We start from the raw sequence: 19,902 nt of genomic DNA, 5'->3' as shown, positions 1-19,902 counted from the left end.
AGGCTTCTTCAGTATTCGACTGAAGAAGCCTACTGTGTAGGCGAAACGTTTCGGAATAAAGTTGTCTAACTGTTGCATATGTGTCTTACCTAACAACCTGTCGGTATTGTATACCATTTTGATGTTCATCAAAAATAGCACTGGTCCTAGAACTGACCCCTGTGGGACCCCGCTCGTAACAGGCGCCCACTGTGATACCTCTTCACGTACCATGACTCGTTGCTGCCTCCCTGTCAGGTATTCCCTTATCCATTGCAGTGCCCTTCCTTTTACGTGTGCCTGATCCTCCAGCTTCTGCACTAATCTCTTGTGGGGAACTGTGTCAAAGGCCTTCCTGCAGTCTAGGAAAACGCAATCTACCCAACCCTCTCTCTCGTGTCTTACTTCTGTTACCTTGTCATAAAACTCCAGGAGGTTTGTGATACAAGATTTGCCTTCCATGAACCCATGCTGGTTTTCATTTATAATCTTGTTCCTTTCCAGGTGTTCGACCACTCTCCTCCTGATAATCTTCTCCATGACTTTGCACACAATACATGTCAGAGACACAGGTCTGTAGTTTAGTGCCTCGTTTCTGTTTCCTTTCTTAAATATGAGGACTACATTAGCTGTCTTCCATTTCTCAGGTAGTTGCCCAGTTTCAAGGGATGTGTTGAAGATTGTGGTTAGAGGCACACACAGCATCTCTGCTCCTTCTCTAAGGACCCATGGGGAGATGTTGTCCGGTCCCATCGCCTTTGAGGTGTCAAGGTCACTTAAGAGCTTCTTCACCTCCTCCTCAGTTGTTCGTATGTCATCCAACACTTGTTGGTATATTCCCTCTTGATGTTCCCTTCTGTGCTGTCTTCCCACAGCCCTTCCTGTCTCTACTGTAAAAACTTCCTTAAATCTCCTGTTCAGCTCCTCACATACCTCCTGATCATTTCTTGTGAGTTCTCCACCTTCTGTCCTTAATCTGATTACCTGGTCTTTGACTGTTGTCTTCCTCCTGATGTGGCTATACAACAGTTTCGGGTCATTCTTGATTCTCGATGCTATGTCATTTTCATACTGTCGCTGGGCCTCCCTCCTTACCTGTGCGTACTCATTCCTGGCTCTGCGACTGATCTCCCTATTTTCGTGTGTTCTCTGCCTTCTGTACTTTTTCCATTCTCCATTGCACTTTGTTTTTGCCTCCTTTCACCGTCGGGTAAACCAGGGGCTTGTTCTGGTATTCCCGTTGTTACTGTTGCCCTTGCGAATGAACCTTTCCACTGCCTCCTTGCATTTTGTTGCTACATATTCCATCATTTCATTTACTGGCTTTCCTGCCAGTTCTCTGTCCCACTGGACCTCCCGCAGGAAGTTCTTCAACCCTATGTAGTCCCCTCTTTTATAGTCAGGCTTTTCCCATTCTACTCCTGTTATTCTCTCCACTTGCAGCTCTACTATGTATTCAAAGCACAGAACCACGTGGTCGCTAGCTCCTAGGGGACTCTCATACTTGATGTCCTCAATGTCTGAGCTGCCCAGGGTGAACACAAGGTCCAATCTTGCTGGTTCATCCTCCCCTCTCACTCTGGTAGTGTCCTTAACATGTTGGTGCATGAGGTTTTTCAGCACCACGTCCAACATCCTGGCTCTCCATGTTTCGGGACCCCCATGTGGCTCCAGGTTTTCCCAGTCAATCTCCCTGTGGTTGAAATCCCCCATAACCAGCAACTTTGCTCTGCTGGAGTGAGCTCTTCTTGCCACCTCAGCAAGTGTGTCCACCATTGCTCTGTTGCTCTCTTCATATTCCTCTCTTGGCCTCCTGCAGTTCTGTGGTGGATTATACATCACTGCAATGACCACTTTGTGTTCCCCAGACTGAAGTGTACCTGCTATGTAGTCTCTTTCTCCTGTCTCATATATTCCTTCCATTTTCTCGAATTTCCATCTGTTTTTTACGAGCAGAGCAACCCCACCTCCCCCCCTGCCCCTTCTATCTTTCCTCATGATCTGGTATCCTGGTGGGAAGATTGCATCTGTTATTGTCTCCATGAGTTTTGTTTCTGTAACTGCTATGATGTCTGGGGACTTCTCATTGATTCTTTCTTGCCATTCCTCATGTTTATTCGTTAATCCATCTGCATTTGTGTACCAAACCTTCAACTTCTGTTCTAATACTGTAACTGTGGTGCGGGGGGTGGAAACAGAGGGATCCGTGTGTGATGGTTGGTTTGGATTGTTCAGTTGCCTTGGGGGTGTCGTGGCTGGAGTCCTTCTGCAGGTGTTTCTGGGGGGTGCGCTTGTCCTTCCATTTGATCCTGGGTTATTCTGCTCTCCTTTTTCATTTCCTCCCATTTCTCCTTTCGTTTTTGAACTCTCTCTTTCATTGTCTTCCTTTCGTCCTGTGTTCTGTCTTGGTCGAGGTACACACTCCGGAACTCCTGCTTGCCTCTCAGCCGTGCTTTCTCCTGCAGTGTGTGTGTATGTGTGTGTGTGTGTGTGTGTGTGTGTGTGTGTGTGTGTGTGTGTGTGTGTGTGTGTGTGTGTGTGTGTGTGTGTGTGTGTGTGTGTGTGTGTGTTGCTTATATAAAAATAATAATATCATCACCATTATCATCATCAACGTTATTACTTTTATTATCATTATTAGTAGTAGTAGTAAGAAGGAGAATGACAAGAAGAAGAAAATAATAGAGATATGTATTTAAGAGTGAGTGTTAACAAATAATGGGAGACAAGCTCTGGAGTGACTGTCACACCTGCAACACAGCCCTGAAGAAGGTGCTGGCGGCGGCTAGCACGATCCTGTGGGCGGGGATGGAGGCGCCCTTGGTGGCCACAGTGAGGTCAGCACTGGCCGGGTCATGCTCGAGGCGGGCCACTTGCTGGGAGAGGTGGCCCGCGTGGCCCTCCCACTTGACACGGTACTCATCGGCCTGGCTGGCAGGAGGCACTGACCATCTGAAATATTAGGATATTTTGGTGGGGCGGCAGGATATTGTAAAGAGGCAGGATATCCTGAAGGGTAAGGTAGGATATCTTAAAGGGCAAGTGGATATCTTAAGATATCCCACACTCGGTATCTTAACACAACTATCTTACAATCATCCTCAATCTTCCTTGTTTCTGACTTAAGAATACACATTAATATGGATTAAAATAACTGGTCGTGTTTATACACTGTGATGTATACTTGCTTATATATGCTTATATATAATAAAGTGAGGGGTACACCTGTGTATATAGTACACCTAGAGAAGTGTCTCTGTATATAAACACTGAAAAGAAAGTATACTTATAAGGTGTCTCGTGGCTCATCTGGTAGCGCCCTCAGTACACATACTAAGGCTTCGATCCCCGGCACGGGTGGGCACTCTGGGCATGTTTCCTTACACCTACTGTCCCTGTTCACCTAGCAGTAAGTAGGTACCTTATGTTAGTTGACTGTTGTGGGTGGCATCCCGGAGGTAGTATAACTTAGGCTTTGAAATATACTCAGGTAAGACAACACCTCAAAGCCTGTAAATTTACTTGCATAAAAACAATATTTCTACGCCATCATCCTCTCCTGTCTTATTTCTGTTACCAGTGAGAGGACAGGAGGTGTGACCAGGTGAGAGACTGTGGGTAATTATGTTTAGAGCAACTCACCAGGGGTTTAATATAATGTTCACACCAGAGGTTTAACATAATGTTCACACCAGAGGTTGAACATAATATTCACACCAGAGGTTTAATATAATGTTCACACCAGGGGTTTAACATAATGTTCACACCAGAGGTTTAACATAATGTTCACACCAGAGGTTTAACATAATGTTCACACCAGAGGTTTAACATAATCTTCACACCAGAGGTTTAACATAATCTTCACACCAGAGGTTTAACATAATCTTCACACCAGAGGTTTAACATAATGTTCACACCAGAGGTTTAACATAATGTTCACACCAGAGGTTTAACATAATGTTCACACCAGAGGTTTAACATAATGTTCACACCAGAGGTTTAACATAATGTTCACACCAGAGGTTTAACATAATGTTCACACCAGAGGTTTAACATAATGTTCACACCAGAGGTTTAACATAATGTTCACACCAGAGGTTTAACATAATGTTCACACCAGAGGTTTAACATAATGTTCACACCATGAAATTTTATGGGTTTTTTTCACCCCAAACATTTCTTCTTTGTCCTCTTTATCACGTAACGCTTTGTTACACTCACAACCTCACATTTTCTTTGTTACACTCACAACCTCACATTTTCGTTGTTACACTCACAACCTCACATTTTCTTTGTTACACTCACAACCTCACATTTTCGTTGTTACACTCACAACCTCACATTTTCTTTGTTACACTCACAACCTCACATTTTCTTTGTTACACTCACAACCTCACATTTTCTTTGTTACACTCACAACCTCACATTTTCTTTGTTACACTCACAACCTCACATTTTCTTTGTTACACTCACAACCTCACATTTTCGTTGTTACACTCACAACCTCACATTTTCTTTGTTACACTCACAACCTCACATTTTCGTTGTTACACTCACAACCTCACATTTTCTTTGTTACACTCACAACCTCACATTTTCTTTGTTACACTCACAACCTCACATTTTCTTTGTTACACTCACAACCTCACATTTTCTTTGTTACACTCACAACCTCACATTTTCTTTGTTACACTCACAGCCTCACATTTTCTTTGTTACACTCACAACCTCACATTTTCTTTGTTACACTCACAACCTCACATTTTCTTTGTTACACTCACAACCTCACATTTTCTTTGTTACACTCACAACCTCACATTTTCTTTGTTACACTCACAACCTCACATTTTCTTTGTTACACTCACAACCTCACATTTTCTTTGTTACACTCACAACCTCACATTTTCTTTGTTACACTCACAACCTCACATTTTCTTTGTTACACTCACAACCTCACATTTTCTTTGTTACACTCACAACCTCACATTTTCTTTGTTACACTCACAACCTCACATTTTCTTTGTTACACTCACAACCTCACATTTTCTTTGTTACACTCACAACCTCACATTTTCTTTGTTACACTCACAACCTCACATTTTCTTTGTTACACTCACAACCTCACATTTTCTTTGTTACACTCACAACCTCACATTTTCTTTGTTACACTCACAACCTCACATTTTCTTTGTTACACTCACAACCTCACATTTTCTTTGTTACACTCACAACCTCACATTTTCTTTGTTACACTCACAACCTCACATTTTCTTTGTTACACTCACAACCTCACATTTTCTTTGTTACACTCACAACCTCACATTTTCTTTGTTACACTCACAACCTCACATTTTCGTTGTTACACTCACAACCTCACATTTTCTTTGTTACACTCACAACCTCACATTTTCGTTGTTACACTCACAACCTCACATTTTCGTTGTTACACTCACAACCTCACATTTTCTTTGTTACACTCACAACCTCACATTTTCGTTGTTACACTCACAACCTCACATTTTCTTTGTTACACTCACAACCTCACATTTTCTTTGTTACACTCACAACCTCACATTTTCTTTGTTACACTCACAACCTCACATTTTCTTTGTTACACTCACAACCTCACATTTTCTTTGTTACACTCACAACCTCACATTTTCTTTGTTACACTCACAACCTCACATTTTCTTTGTTACACTCACAACCTCACATTTTCGTTGTTACACTCACAACCTCACATTTTCTTTGTTACACTCACAACCTCACATTTTCGTTGTTACACTCACAACCTCACATTTTCTTTGTTACACTCACAACCTCACATTTTCTTTGTTACACTCACAACCTCACATTTTCTTTGTTACACTCACAACCTCACATTTTCTTTGTTACACTCACAACCTCACATTTTCTTTGTTACACTCACAACCTCACATTTTCTTTGTTACACTCACAACTTCACATTTTCTTTGTTACACTCACAACCTCACATTTTCTTTGTTACACTCACAACCTCACATTTTCTTTGTTACACTCACAACCTCACATTTTCTTTGTTACACTCACAACCTCACATTTTCTTTGTTACACACAACCTCACATTTTCTTTGTTACACTCACAACCTCACATTTTCTTTGTTACACTCACAACCTCACATTTTCTTTGTTACACTCACAACCTCACATTTTCTTTGTTACACTCACAACCTCACATTTTCTTTGTTACACTCACAACCTCACATTTTCGTTGTTACACTCACAACCTCACATTTTCTTTGTTACACTCACAACCTCACATTTTCGTTGTTACACTCACAACCTCACATTTTCTTTGTTACACTCACAACCTCACATTTTCTTTGTTACACTCACAACCTCACATTTTCTTTGTTACACTCACAACCTCACATTTTCTTTGTTACACTCACAACCTCACATTTTCTTTGTTACACTCACAACCTCACATTTTCTTTGTTACACTCACAACCTCACATTTTCTTTGTTACACTCACAACCTCACATTTTCTTTGTTACACTCACAACCTCACATTTTCTTTGTTACACTCACAACCTCACATTTTCTTTGTTACACTCACAACCTCACATTTTCTTTGTTACACTCACAACCTCACATTTTCTTTGTTACACTCACAACCTCACATTTTCTTTGTTACACTCACAACCTCACATTTTCTTTGTTACACTCACAACCTCACATTTTCTTTGTTACACTCACAACCTCACATTTTCTTTGTTACACTCACAACCTCACATTTTCTTTGTTACACTCACAACCTCACATTTTCTTTGTTACACTCACAACCTCACATTTTCTTTGTTACACTCACAACCTCACATTTTCTTTGTTACACTCACAACCTCACATTTTCTTTGTTACACTCACAACCTCACATTTTCTTTGTTACACTCACAACCTCACATTTTCTTTGTTACACTCACAACCTCACATTTTCTTTGTTACACTCACAACCTCACATTTTCTTTGTTACACTCACAACCTCACATTTTCTTTGTTACACTCACAACCTCACATTTTCTTTGTTACACTCACAACCTCACATTTTCTTAAACTAAGTTGCCAAACCCATCACTCCCAAAACAAACTATAATTCTGCATCCCACACTGTTTATGTCTTCTTTCCAACAGAAAAAAACAAAATTCCATCACGTTTTTTTTTTTCGTGTACACCCTTAAATTGGTGACACAGTTTACTGACTCACCCACAGACTTGCGAATATTATCAACAGTCACTAAGTTATTACTCCAACCAACTTGGGGCTTGTTATAGAATTTATCGTGACAGCGATTAACACTTAATTATATCCAGAAGAGAGGCAAAAGGAGTTGACGCATCATGTATAAAGTTTACTCGAAGTGCAGCTACACAACTGCCTTTTTTGTTCCACTGTTTATGTACCTGACACTTTTTCCTTTGGTACAATTTTTAGTGTTGGTTCTTGTGAAAACCTCCGCAAAAATTGCATTGGTGCGATCAGAATTAAATTATCTTTTTTATTTTGTAATGAATTAGCAAACTAAGGTGGTTAATGGGTGTGTGAGGGGGGGGATGGGATCATCTTACTTCTCACTATGCTTATAGTGTGCACTAAATGCTGCAGATGACTGAATTGTGAACAAAACCAGCATTGTGTCATATTTTGAAGTAACGTTATATTAACAGCAAATAACAGATAAAGTCGTTTGTTATAGACAGCATCTATCCCCAAAAGAAACAGTCAATTTTACTGCCCATGATATTTCACAGTTTGCTAATGTTGTCCTGAAAATAGGTAATGATCAGTTTGTAGGACTGCCTCTGTTGCACTCAAGTTATTGAGTATACCGCACCACCACCACCATGGAACTGCTACTAAATCTGTTCTTTGGGGTTCCAGTCGACCACTGACTAATGTGCATCCATAATCTGGTCCCATACAATGCTTAACTTAGCAATATACGCAGGTGTTGTGATATCGTGCTGCTGCTACTGCTGCTGCTGATGCTGATGGCTGATTGTGAACCTACACAGAAGATGTGTTTGCAGGAACTTTCTTACGAAATCACCGGTAATGCAGTAAGTATATCCAATTCGTCGCCTATTATACCATGGTACTGGCAGACAAGCGCCTCCTCAGCTGCTGAGGTGACCTCACCTGTTATTACTACCCGGCAGAATACTTCTGCCTGATTCTTATAGAGATTATTGATCTTCGGCCTCATCAAAGAAATCTCTTTCCCAGTCCCAAGCAGACGTGACGTTGTGTTGCTGTCACAGTATCACACACTGCATGCACAACTCAAACAAGTTGCAAGAGAACGCTGCAAGGTTCTGAACGACAAACACTGTCGCTATTGAATGGTCCAGATTTTCCTAGTCATGTTGAATATGTTCTGGTGTGACCTAAGGAACAGATCGAAGAAAATGAGGTCAACACGAAAATAAAATATTATTAAGAGGTTAGTGTCCCCTGCGATGACGGTTATAGTTGACTTTACTGTTGTTGCCACTGTTGTACACTGCAACTGACTTTACTGTTGTTTGGATAAATAACAAAAGAACTTCACGTTCTGTATAAGCAATCTTGTATCGACTTTTTGCAGTTGTTCACCGAACATAATGTTGAACCTCCTTTTTTTGTATTGTTGGCCAAAAAATGGACCTCCATTTTGATGGGATCCTCTCTACAAAGTTCATTTGGAGATCTGAACTACCCGTTGATTGACGGTATGTTATTTACTTGGTGGATGAACCTGCTACATCAAAAACAGTCATGAAACATTTGATGGTTCTAGTACCACAGGAAGCATTGATCTTGCAGACAACGGTGACAAGTCAGAGCCTCCACCTTCTCTCTTAATTGTCTCAGTAAATACTGACTTCTAGGCCTCTCAAAGAAGTTCCCATGACTCAAAAAAAAGCTGAAGAATAGTGGCACAACTCATATATGACTATATCTACTCTGTTGTCGGCGACTTCGGTAGTTGTTGTTACCAGACAGTGGAAGAGCAGCTATGGGTTGAAGTTGATGGGTCCATCACTGATTTTAGTAAACATTTTAGCGCCCAGTGTGAGAGTATGTTCCTCCTTTTTCATAAACGCAAAGTCCACAGCTTTGTTCCTCAAATTCATTCGAAGATTTTAGTCTGAATTTGCAGTTTTGTTAGCTGTAACGCCAGTAGCAATGGTACGCAGATTTGCATGTTCAGGAGAACGAAGAACATGACCTGCTGAACATAATTCGCTCAGTAAATTGTTCAGTCACGACTGTTGCTGCTTTTGTTGGAATACTTGTGTCTGCATTTTTGTACACAAAGCTTCTGCAGTTGTCTGGACGATGTCTTATCTTACTTTATTCGTCAAATAAGAACACTGACTCACGAAATCGTAATATTAAGATTTCGTGAGTCATGATAGCGCCTTTGAGGGGACTTGAGCTAGAGCACATGACAGCCACGCTGGTGTGAGATTCGTCTGTAAAAACCTGCATTTGTAGTCAGAGTGAGGCCCATGCTAACCTCCCTATGATGTATAGAAATATACCTAGATGGATGAACCTTGTTAGACCGGCATGGGCCAGTGGCCTGCGAGTATTAGGACTCTCCTGCCATGGGTTCGAATCCCACACTTTCTGTGATTTGTTTACAAACGAGTTATTGGGATTTCGTGAGTCAGACAGAATATTATATACCACCGGTAATGATAACAATAATAATGATACAACATTATTCTATACACAGCGTGTCTTCCGTCTTGTGGGTTGCGGCAAACACTGGCAAGAGTCTCACAGTGATTCAATTCTATCTTCCTCCACCCGTGAAGATGCGTCGTGATGAGTCTAAATGCTATCCAATATTCTCATATGTTCTTAGATGTAGAGAAGGCAGGAGGTCATAACGTAGCAGAAGTACGGTGCATAAGAAAGGTAAACTGTAGGTAGAGAGGGTGTGATGTATCTATCGAAGGTTTAGTGTAGGTAGGAAGGGTTTAATGTAGATACCGAAGGTTTAGTGTACCTATAGAGAGAGAGCCCTTGCTATAGCAAGGCCTCAAGTCAGGTAACAAATATTCATAATTACCATGTTACTTTGTTTACACTCTAACAGCAAGTCAAATTCCATGAACAATTTACCTCCACTCACCCCGATTCAAAACATTCACGCATTTCTTTCCGAATGCTCAAGTCCCCGACGCTCAAAACCTCCATCAGGCTCTCCCTCCCATCCTTCCTGGGACGTCTCGGACCGCTATTCTCTTCCAGCTCGATTTCACACACCCTCTAATTCCTCTCATTCTTTTCCATCGGTTCTAAATGATTAAACCATCTCATCACCGTCTTGTAATTTCTCACCATAATATTCACATCACACACTCATCTCAGAGATTACATCTTCACTGCCTCCAGTCTCCTCCTCAGTTCAACCTTCAAAGACCATGGCTCACACTCATACAAACATGAAACAAAATGCCGTTTCACATATGATACAGCATCACAGGCAAAACTCTGCGACATTAAGTTGCACTATTACAACGAGAGGAAAATAAATGCAAAGGATCAGAGATAAAAGGTCGAATAACCTACGAAGACAGACAAAGAAACATGCACGGGACTGAACGGGTGAGCAGTGGGGTCAGGTCAATAGCAGGGGTCAGGTCAGCGGTGTGAGGTCAGCATTGCATCACCTGGCACCCACCGTGGCTGGAACAGAGGTGCTGCATCCGGTGTGTGTGCTGGCGCTATCAAGGACCTCCTGCGGTCCTTGATAAGGTCAGTGTGGCCCACAGGATCTCTTGCTTCCCTTGATAAGTAACTGCGGCGACACACGCAACCTGCGGTATGCCGCCTGCGGCACACCCAGCCTGTGGCGACACACGCAACCTGTGGTATACCACCTGTGGTACACAGCCGGCCGCACAACAGTATTGTGGCCCGGTGGTCTGGTGGCTAAAACTCCCGCTTCACACACGGAGGGCCCGGGTTCGATTCCCGGCGGGTGGAAATTCCGACACGTTTCCTTACACCTGTTGTCCTGTTCACCTAGCAGCAAATAGGTACCTGGGTGTTAGTCGACTGGTGTGGGTCGCATCCTGGGGGACAAGATTAAGGACCCCAATGGAAATAAGTTAGACAGTCCTCGATGACGCACTGACTTTCTTGGGTTATCCTGGGTGGCTAACCCTCCGGGGTTAAAAATCCGACCGAAATCTTATCTTATCTTCGTAATAAACCAAAATGTCCAAGACGGACCGTAGCGTCGTCATAAGCTTCTGTCTCCTATGTCCAAGATATTTCTGTAACAGTATTCACATGTTTAACACTAATATTGAAGTTTCTCTTAAATAGTCTTCAGATGTTGCCTATACGCGAGTTCTGTTCAATTAGGTTCAGCTCAAGCCTGGCCTTCACACGAATTTCGACCGTATGTTCTGTTACGTACTTAGTCTGTTAGGTACGTCGTTATCTTTCACGTACATAATCCGAACAGCAGTGTGCGGCCATATATGTACTCGTTAATGGTTCGGGAACGACCTCCCCCACGACCAGGTCTCAAACCAGGTCGTGGAAAAGAAATATTATAGGAATATGAACTATGTGGAAATATTTAAGGTAGTAAAGAAAATTATATGCCGGTAGTATACGTAATCGGAAGTACACGGCGCCTCGTAGCGTGGTAGCAAAAGCTCTCCTTTCACACGGTGACGTCCAGGTTCAATTCCCGGCGAGGGTAGAAACATTGGGCGTGTTTCCTTACACCGGGTGTCTATGTTCACTCATCAGTAAATGGGTACCTGGGTGTTAGTGGACTGGTGTGGGTCGCATCTTGGGATAAAACTGACCTAATTTACCAGACATGCTCGGCAGAACAATCGGCTTTCTATATAGTAGTATGTCACTGATGTCAGCTGTATACCTTGTACATGAACATGTACAGGACCACCAATACGACCATAGTGAACATCGAAATGGTATGAAATACCGACAAGTTGTTAGGTAAGACATATGCAACAGTTAGGTATCGAAATAAAGATACCTAGCTGTTGCATATGTGTCTTACTTAACAATACGACCATAGCTTAAGGCATTTCAGATACTTCACTTTCACAATATCTGAGTGGACGGTAGCACCTCACTGATAGTTATTATCTACCAACGCACTGCCACAGTTGTATCAGTGGACGGTAGCACCTCACTGATAGTTATTATCTACCAACGCACTCCCACAGTTGTATCAGTGGACGGTAGCACCTCACTGATAGTTATTATCTACCAACGCACTGCCACAGTTGTATCAGTGGACGGTAGCACCTCACTGATAGTTATTATCTACCAACGCACTGCCACAGTTACATCAGTGGACGGTAGCACCTCACTGATAGTTATTATCTACCAACGCACTGCCACAGTTATATCAGTGGACGGTAGCACCTCACTGATAGTTATTATCTACCAACGCACTGCCACAGTTGTATCAGTGGACGGTAGCACCTCACTGATAGTTATTATCTACCAACGCACTGCCACAGTTACATCAGTGGACGGTAGCACCTCACTGATAGTTATTATCTACCAACGCACTGCCACAGTTGTATCAGTGGACGGTAGCACCTCACTGATAGTTATTATCTACCAACGCACTGCCACAGTTGTATCAGTGGACGGTAGCACCTCACTGATAGTTATTATCTACCAACGCACTGCCACAGTTATATCAGTGGACGGTAGCACCTCACTGATAGTTATTATCTACCAACGCACTGCCACAGTTACATCAGTGGACGGTAGCACCTCACTGATAGTTATTATCTACCAACGCACTGCCACAGTTGTATCAGTGGACGGTAGCACCTCACTGATAGTTATTATCTACCAACGCACTGCCACAGTTGTATCAGTGGACGGTAGCACCTCACTGATAGTTATTATCTACCAACGCACTGCCACAGATACATCAGTGGACGGTAGCACCTCACTGATAGTTATTATCTACCAACGCACTGCCACAGTTGTATCAGTGGACGGTAGCACCTCACTGATAGTTATTATCTACCAACGCACTGCCACAGTTGTATCAGTGGACGGTAGCACCTCACTGATAGTTATTATCTACCAACGCACTGCCACAGTTATATCAGTGGACGGTAGCACCTCACTGATAGTTATTATCTACCAACGCACTGCCACAGTTGTATCAGTGGACGGTAGCACCTCACTGATAGTTATTATCTACCAACGCACTGCCACAGTTGTATCAGTGGACGGTAGCACCTCACTGATAGTTATTATCTACCAACGCACTGCCACAGTTGTATCAGTGGACGGTAGTACCTCACTGATAGTTACTGTCTACCAAGCTGCTACCTACCGCTTTAAATTCCCAAATATGCATAATCGTGCACATCTGGGAATTTAAAGAGCAAGACTCTTTTATACCCTCCGGGCCCATGCTAAGCAGGTCAATCTCAAACATACCCACACCCAATTATGAACCCATCTCTCTAGTTTTAAAGCTACCCAAGGTTCTCGTTGCAACTACTCAACAATAGTGCTTCTAACTTTTACGTGAACCCGTTTTCAACCTCAAAGGACGTTTTAGAACCTCAAGGACGCAGACACAAGGTTATATATAAACACCGAGAAGTCTATATGTCTCTCAATGTTTATACAGCGAATATTTACCTTTAAGTTTAATTTAGGATAGACAGTAGTGATTGGTGATGAACAGGTTTCAATAACCCATCGTGTAGTCGATATGCTTGAAACCACCATTAACTACCAACTTAACCAATTTAACAGGTTTCGTGGAGAGAGACATTAATGAATAACAGAGGAAATCCAGCGGTGACTGCAGGAACATTATACCAAGGAATCCCTCCGTGCATCTCTGGGAATAACTGAGCAGCTCCCGGGGTCTCTACCCCAAAATTTGAATACCCAGGGTCTGTCTACTCCAGGGTCTGCCTACCCAAAGGTCTGTCTATCTCAGGGTCTGTCTGCATCAGGGTCTGTCTACCTCAGGGTTTGTCTACCCCCAGGACCTCCCTACTTCAGGGTCTGTCTATCCCAGAGTCTGCCTACCCCGGGGTCTCCACCCCAGGGTCTGTCTACCCCAGGGTTTGTCTGCTCCAGGGTCTTCCCACCCCAGGGTAGAAACAAAATCCACGTTGTTAATAATAAGACATTTGAAATCTTGAAGGGTTATCCACATTTCGCATTGCAACACATTGCAACACATTGCAACACATTGCAACACATTGCAACACATTGCAACCCAGTGTTTTTCACTGGTCATAAGATAACACTGTATTCCTTATTACATTATTTACATTACCTGTATGAATTAAATATAAATCTGAAATGACTGATATATCTTCTAGTGATGTAACAATGCTCAGTGAAATCTGACAAAGGCCCCATTGTGGTCTTTATAATGGTGCTAGTTGCGCTACCACTCACAGTAAACTAGCAGCTCAGGTGACACAACTAATCTAAACCTACAGAAATAAACCCAGCCATAGAAATGGACTCGATTCCGAGGATGGACAATGGTGGCCAGACAGACCACATCCTGAGTTCGCGTCTCCTTGTGGTTTCCCAGGCAGCTCTTCTTAGGAAAATTTTCTTATTTATTCCTCAACTTCCATGAAAGTCCGTCAGTCACATCAGCGATGGTAAGTCGGTAGTGGTCACTGCTGCCATCGTCCAACCCCAACCTTCAGATCCTCACTGCTATACTGAAGTCTCCCGCAGCTCAGGTTGACACTAGTGAAGTCTCCCGCAGCTCAGGTTGACACTAGTGAAGTCTCTCGCAGCTCAGGTTGACACTAGTGAAGTCTCCCGCAGCTCAGGTTGACACTAGTGAAGTCTCCCGCAGCTCAGGTTGACACTAGTGAAGTCTCCCGCAGCTCAGGTTGACACTAGTGAAGTCTCCCGCAGCTCAGGTTGACACTAGTGAAGTCTCCCGCAGCTCAGGTTGACACTAGTGAAGTCTCCCGCAGCTCAGGTTGACACTAGTGAAGTCTCCCGCAGCTCAGGTTGACACTAGTGAAGTCTCCCGCAGCTCAGGTTGACACTAGTGAAGTCTCCCGCAGCTCAGGTTGACACTAGTGAAGTCTCCCGCAGCTCAGGTTGACACTAGTGAAGTCTCCCGCAGCTCAGGTTGACACTAGTGAAGTCTCCCGCAGTTCAGGTTGACACTAGTGAAGTCTCCCGCAGCTCAGGTTGACACTAGTGAAGTCTCCCGCAGGTCAGGTTGACACTAGTGAAGTCTCCCGCAGCTCAGGTTGACACTAGTGAAGTCTCCCGCAGCTCAGGTTGACACTAGTGAAGTCTCCCGCAGCTCAGGTTGACACTAGTGAAGTCTCCCGCAGCTCAGGTTGACACTAGTGAAGTCTCCCGCAGCTCAGGTTGACACTAGTGAAGTCTCCCGCAGCTCAGGTTGACACTAGTGAAGTCTCCCGCAGCTCAGGTTGACACTAGTGAAGTCTCCCGCACCTCAGGTTGACACTAGTGAAGTCTCCCGCAGCTCAGGTTGACACTAGTGAAGTCTCCCGCAGCTCAGGTTGACACTAGTGAAGTCTCCCGCAGCTCAGGTTGACACTAGTGAAGTCTCCCGCAGCTCAGGTTGACACTAGTGAAGTCTCCCGCAGCTCAGGTTGACACTAGTGAAGTCTCCCGCAGCTCAGGTTGACACTAGTGAAGTCTCCCGCAGCTCAGGTTGACACTAGTGAAGTCTCCCGCAGCTCAGGTTGACACTAGTGAAGTCTCCCGCAGCTCAGGTTGACACTAGTGAAGTCTCCCGCAGCTCAGGTTGACACTAGTGAAGTCTCCCGCAGCTCAGGTTGACACTAGTGAAGTCTCCCGCAGCTCAGGTTGACACTAGTGAAGTCTCCCGCAGCTCAGGTTGACACTAGTGAAGTCTCCCGCAGCTCAGGTTGACACTAGTGAAGTCTCCCGCAGCTCAGGTTGACACTAGTGAAGTCTCCCGCAGCTCAGGTTGACACTAGTGAAGTCTCCCGCAGCTCAGGTTGACACTAGTGAAGTCTCCCGCAGCTCAGGTTGACACTAGTGAAGTCTCCCGCAGCTCAGGTTGACACTAGTGAAGTCTCCCGCAGCTCAGGTTGACACTAGTGAAGTCTCCAGCAGCTCAGGTTGACACTAGTGAAGTCTCCCGCAGGTCAGGTTGACACTAGTGAAGTCTCCCGCAGCTCAGGTTGACACTAGTGAAGTCTCCCGCAGGTCAGGTTGACACTAGTGAAGTCTCCCGCAGCTCAGGTTGACACTAGTGAAGTCTCCCGCAGGTCAGGTTGACACTAGTGAAGTCTCCCGCAGCTCAGGTTGACACTAGTGAAGTCTCCCGCAGGTCAGGTTGACACTAGTGAAGTCTCCCTTCTTTATCATCTTTGAACCTTCTTTATCATCTTTGAACCTTCTTTATCATCTTTGAACCTTCTTTATCATCTTAGAACCTTCTTTATCATCTTAGAACCTTCTTTATCATCTTTGAACCTTCTTTATCATCTTTGAACCTTCTTTATCATCTTTGAACCTTCTTTATCATCTTTGAACCTTCTTTATCATCTTTGAACCTTCTTTATCATCTTTGAACCTTCTTTATCATCTTTGAACCTTCTTTATCATCTTTGAACCTTCTTTATCATCTTTGAACCTTCTTTATCATCTTTGAACCTTCTTTATCATCTTAGAACCTTCTTTATCATCTTTGAACCTTCTTTATCATCTTAGAACCTTCTTTATCATCTTTGAACCTTCTTTATCATCTTAGAACCTTCTTTATCATCTTTGAACCTTCTTTATCATCTTTGAACCTTCTTTATCATCTTAGAACCTTCTTTATCATCTTAGAACCTTCTTTATCATCTTTGAACCTTCTTTATCATCTTAGAACCTTCTTTATCATCTTTGAACCTTCTTTATCATCTTTGAACCTTCTTTATCATCTTAGAACCTTCTTTATCATTTTAGAACCTTCTTTATCATCTTTGAACCTTCTTTATCATCTTAAAACTTTCTTTATCATCTTTAAACCTTCTTTATCATCTTTGAACCTTCTTAATCATTTTTGAACCTTCTTTATCATCTTTGAACCTTTTTTATCACCATTGAACCTTCTTTATCACCTTTGAACCTTCTTTATCATCTTTGAACCTTCTTTATCACCTTTGAACCTTCTTTATCATCTTTGAACCTTCTTTATCATCTCTGAAAATTCTTTATCATCTTTGAACCTTCTTTATCAACTTTGAACCTTTTTTATCATCTCTGAACCTTCTTTACCATCTTTGAACCTTCTTTATCACCTTTGAACCTTATTTTTCATCTTTGAACCTTCTTTATCTTTGAACCTTCTTTAATCATCTTTGAACCTTCTTTATAACCTTTGAACATTCTTTAGCATCTTTGAACCTTCTTTATCATCTTTGAACCTTCTTTATCATCTTTGAATATTCTTTATCATCTTTGAACCTTCTTTATCACCTTTGAACCTTCTTTATCATCTTTGAACCTTCTTTATCACCATTGAACCTTCTTTATCACCTTTGAACCTTCTATATCATCTTTGAACCTTCTTTATCACCTTTGAACCTTCTTTATCATCTTTGAACCTTCTTTATCATCTCTGAAAATTCTTTATCATCTTTGAACCTTCTTTATCAATTTTGAACCTTCTTTATCATCTTTGAACCTTCTTTATCACCTTTGAACCTTCTTTATCATCTTTGAACCTTCTTTATCATCTCTGAAAATTCTTTATCATCTTTGAACCTTCTTTATCACCTTTGAACCTTCTTTATCATCTTTGAACCTTCTTTATCACCTTTGAACCTTATTTTTCATCTTTGAACCTTCTTTATCAACTTTGAACCTTTTCTTATCATCTCTGAACCTTCTTTATCACCTTTGAACCTTCTTTATCATCTTTGAACCTTCTTTATCATCTCTGAAAATTCTTTATCATCTTTGAACCTTCTTTATCAACTTTGAACCTTCTTTATCACCTTTGAACCTTATTTTTCATCTTTGAACCTTCTTTATCAACTTTGAACCTTTTTTTATCATCTCTGAACCTTCTTTATCATCTTTGAACCTTCTTTATCACCTTTGAACCTTATTTTTCATCTTTGAACCTTCTTTATCAACTTTGAACCTTTTTTTATCATCTCTGAACCTTCTTTATCATCTTTGAACCTTCTTTATCATCTTTGAACCTTCTTTATCCTCTTTGAACCTTCTTTATCACCTCTGAACCTTCTTTATCATCTTTGAACCTTCTTTATCTCATTTGAACCTTCTTTATCACCTTTGAACTTTCTTTATCATCTTTGAACCTTCTTTATCTCATTTGAACCTTCTTTATCGTCTTTGAGCCTTCTTTATAATCTTTGAACCTTCTTTATCATCTTTGAACCTTCTTTATCCTCTTTGAACCTTCTTTATAATCTTTGAACCTTCTTTATCATCTTTGAACCTTCTTTATCATCTTTGAACCTTCTTTATCATCTTTGAACCTTCTTTATCATCTTAGAACCTTCTTTATCATCTTTGAACCTTCTTAATCATTTTTGAACCTTCTTTATCATCTTTGAACCTTTTTTATCACCATTGAACCTTCTTTATCACCTTTGAACCTTCTTTATCATCTTTGAACCTTCTTTATCACCTTTGAACCTTCTTTATCATCTTTGAACCTTCTTTATCATCTCTGAAAATTCTTTATCATCTTTGAACCTTCTTTATCAACTTTGAACCTTTTTTATCATCTCTGAACCTTCTTTACCATCTTTGAACCTTCTTTATCACCTTTGAACCTTATTTTTCATCTTTGAACCTTCTTTATCTTTGAACCTTCTTTAATCATCTTTGAACCTTCTTTATAACCTTTGAACATTCTTTAGCATCTTTGAACCTTCTTTATCATCTTTGAACCTTCTTTATCATCTTTGAATATTCTTTATCATCTTTGAACCTTCTTTATCACCTTTGAACCTTCTTTATCATCTTTGAACCTTCTTTATCACCATTGAACCTTCTTTATCACCTTTGAACCTTCTATATCATCTTTGAACCTTCTTTATCACCTTTGAACCTTCTTTATCATCTTTGAACCTTCTTTATCATCTCTGAAAATTCTTTATCATCTTTGAACCTTCTTTATCAATTTTGAACCTTCTTTATCATCTTTGAACCTTCTTTATCACCTTTGAACCTTCTTTATCATCTTTGAACCTTCTTTATCATCTCTGAAAATTCTTTATCATCTTTGAACCTTCTTTATCACCTTTGAACCTTCTTTATCATCTTTGAACCTTCTTTATCACCTTTGAACCTTATTTTTCATCTTTGAACCTTCTTTATCAACTTTGAACCTTTTCTTATCATCTCTGAACCTTCTTTATCACCTTTGAACCTTCTTTATCATCTTTGAACCTTCTTTATCATCTCTGAAAATTCTTTATCATCTTTGAACCTTCTTTATCAACTTTGAACCTTCTTTATCACCTTTGAACCTTATTTTTCATCTTTGAACCTTCTTTATCAACTTTGAACCTTTTTTTATCATCTCTGAACCTTCTTTATCATCTTTGAACCTTCTTTATCACCTTTGAACCTTATTTTTCATCTTTGAACCTTCTTTATCAACTTTGAACCTTTTTTTATCATCTCTGAACCTTCTTTATCATCTTTGAACCTTCTTTATCATCTTTGAACCTTCTTTATCCTCTTTGAACCTTCTTTATCACCTCTGAACCTTCTTTATCATCTTTGAACCTTCTTTATCTCATTTGAACCTTCTTTATCACCTTTGAACTTTCTTTATCATCTTTGAACCTTCTTTATCTCATTTGAACCTTCTTTATCGTCTTTGAGCCTTCTTTATAA

At 41.4% G+C, this 19,902-nt stretch overlaps 1 protein-coding gene across 1 annotated transcript in view; it reads right to left on the bottom strand.

The window, feature by feature from the left end:
• Positions 1 to 19,902, bottom strand: part of LOC128692009 (ecdysone-induced protein 74EF) — a 97,151-nt gene that overhangs the window by 35,284 nt on the left and 41,965 nt on the right. Inside the window, exon 2 of the mRNA XM_053780990.2 lies at positions 2,730 to 2,931. Coding sequence (XP_053636965.1) covers positions 2,730 to 2,931 — 202 coding nt within the window. The remainder of the gene's footprint in view (positions 1 to 2,729; positions 2,932 to 19,902) is intronic.

The sequence above is a fragment of the Cherax quadricarinatus genome, chromosome 6 (assembly GCF_038502225.1).
Source record: "Cherax quadricarinatus isolate ZL_2023a chromosome 6, ASM3850222v1, whole genome shotgun sequence".
Lineage (NCBI taxonomy): Eukaryota > Metazoa > Arthropoda > Malacostraca > Decapoda > Parastacidae > Cherax > Cherax quadricarinatus.
Note: the sequence above shows the minus strand (reverse complement) of the source record. Positions and strands in the feature narration are given on the sequence as shown.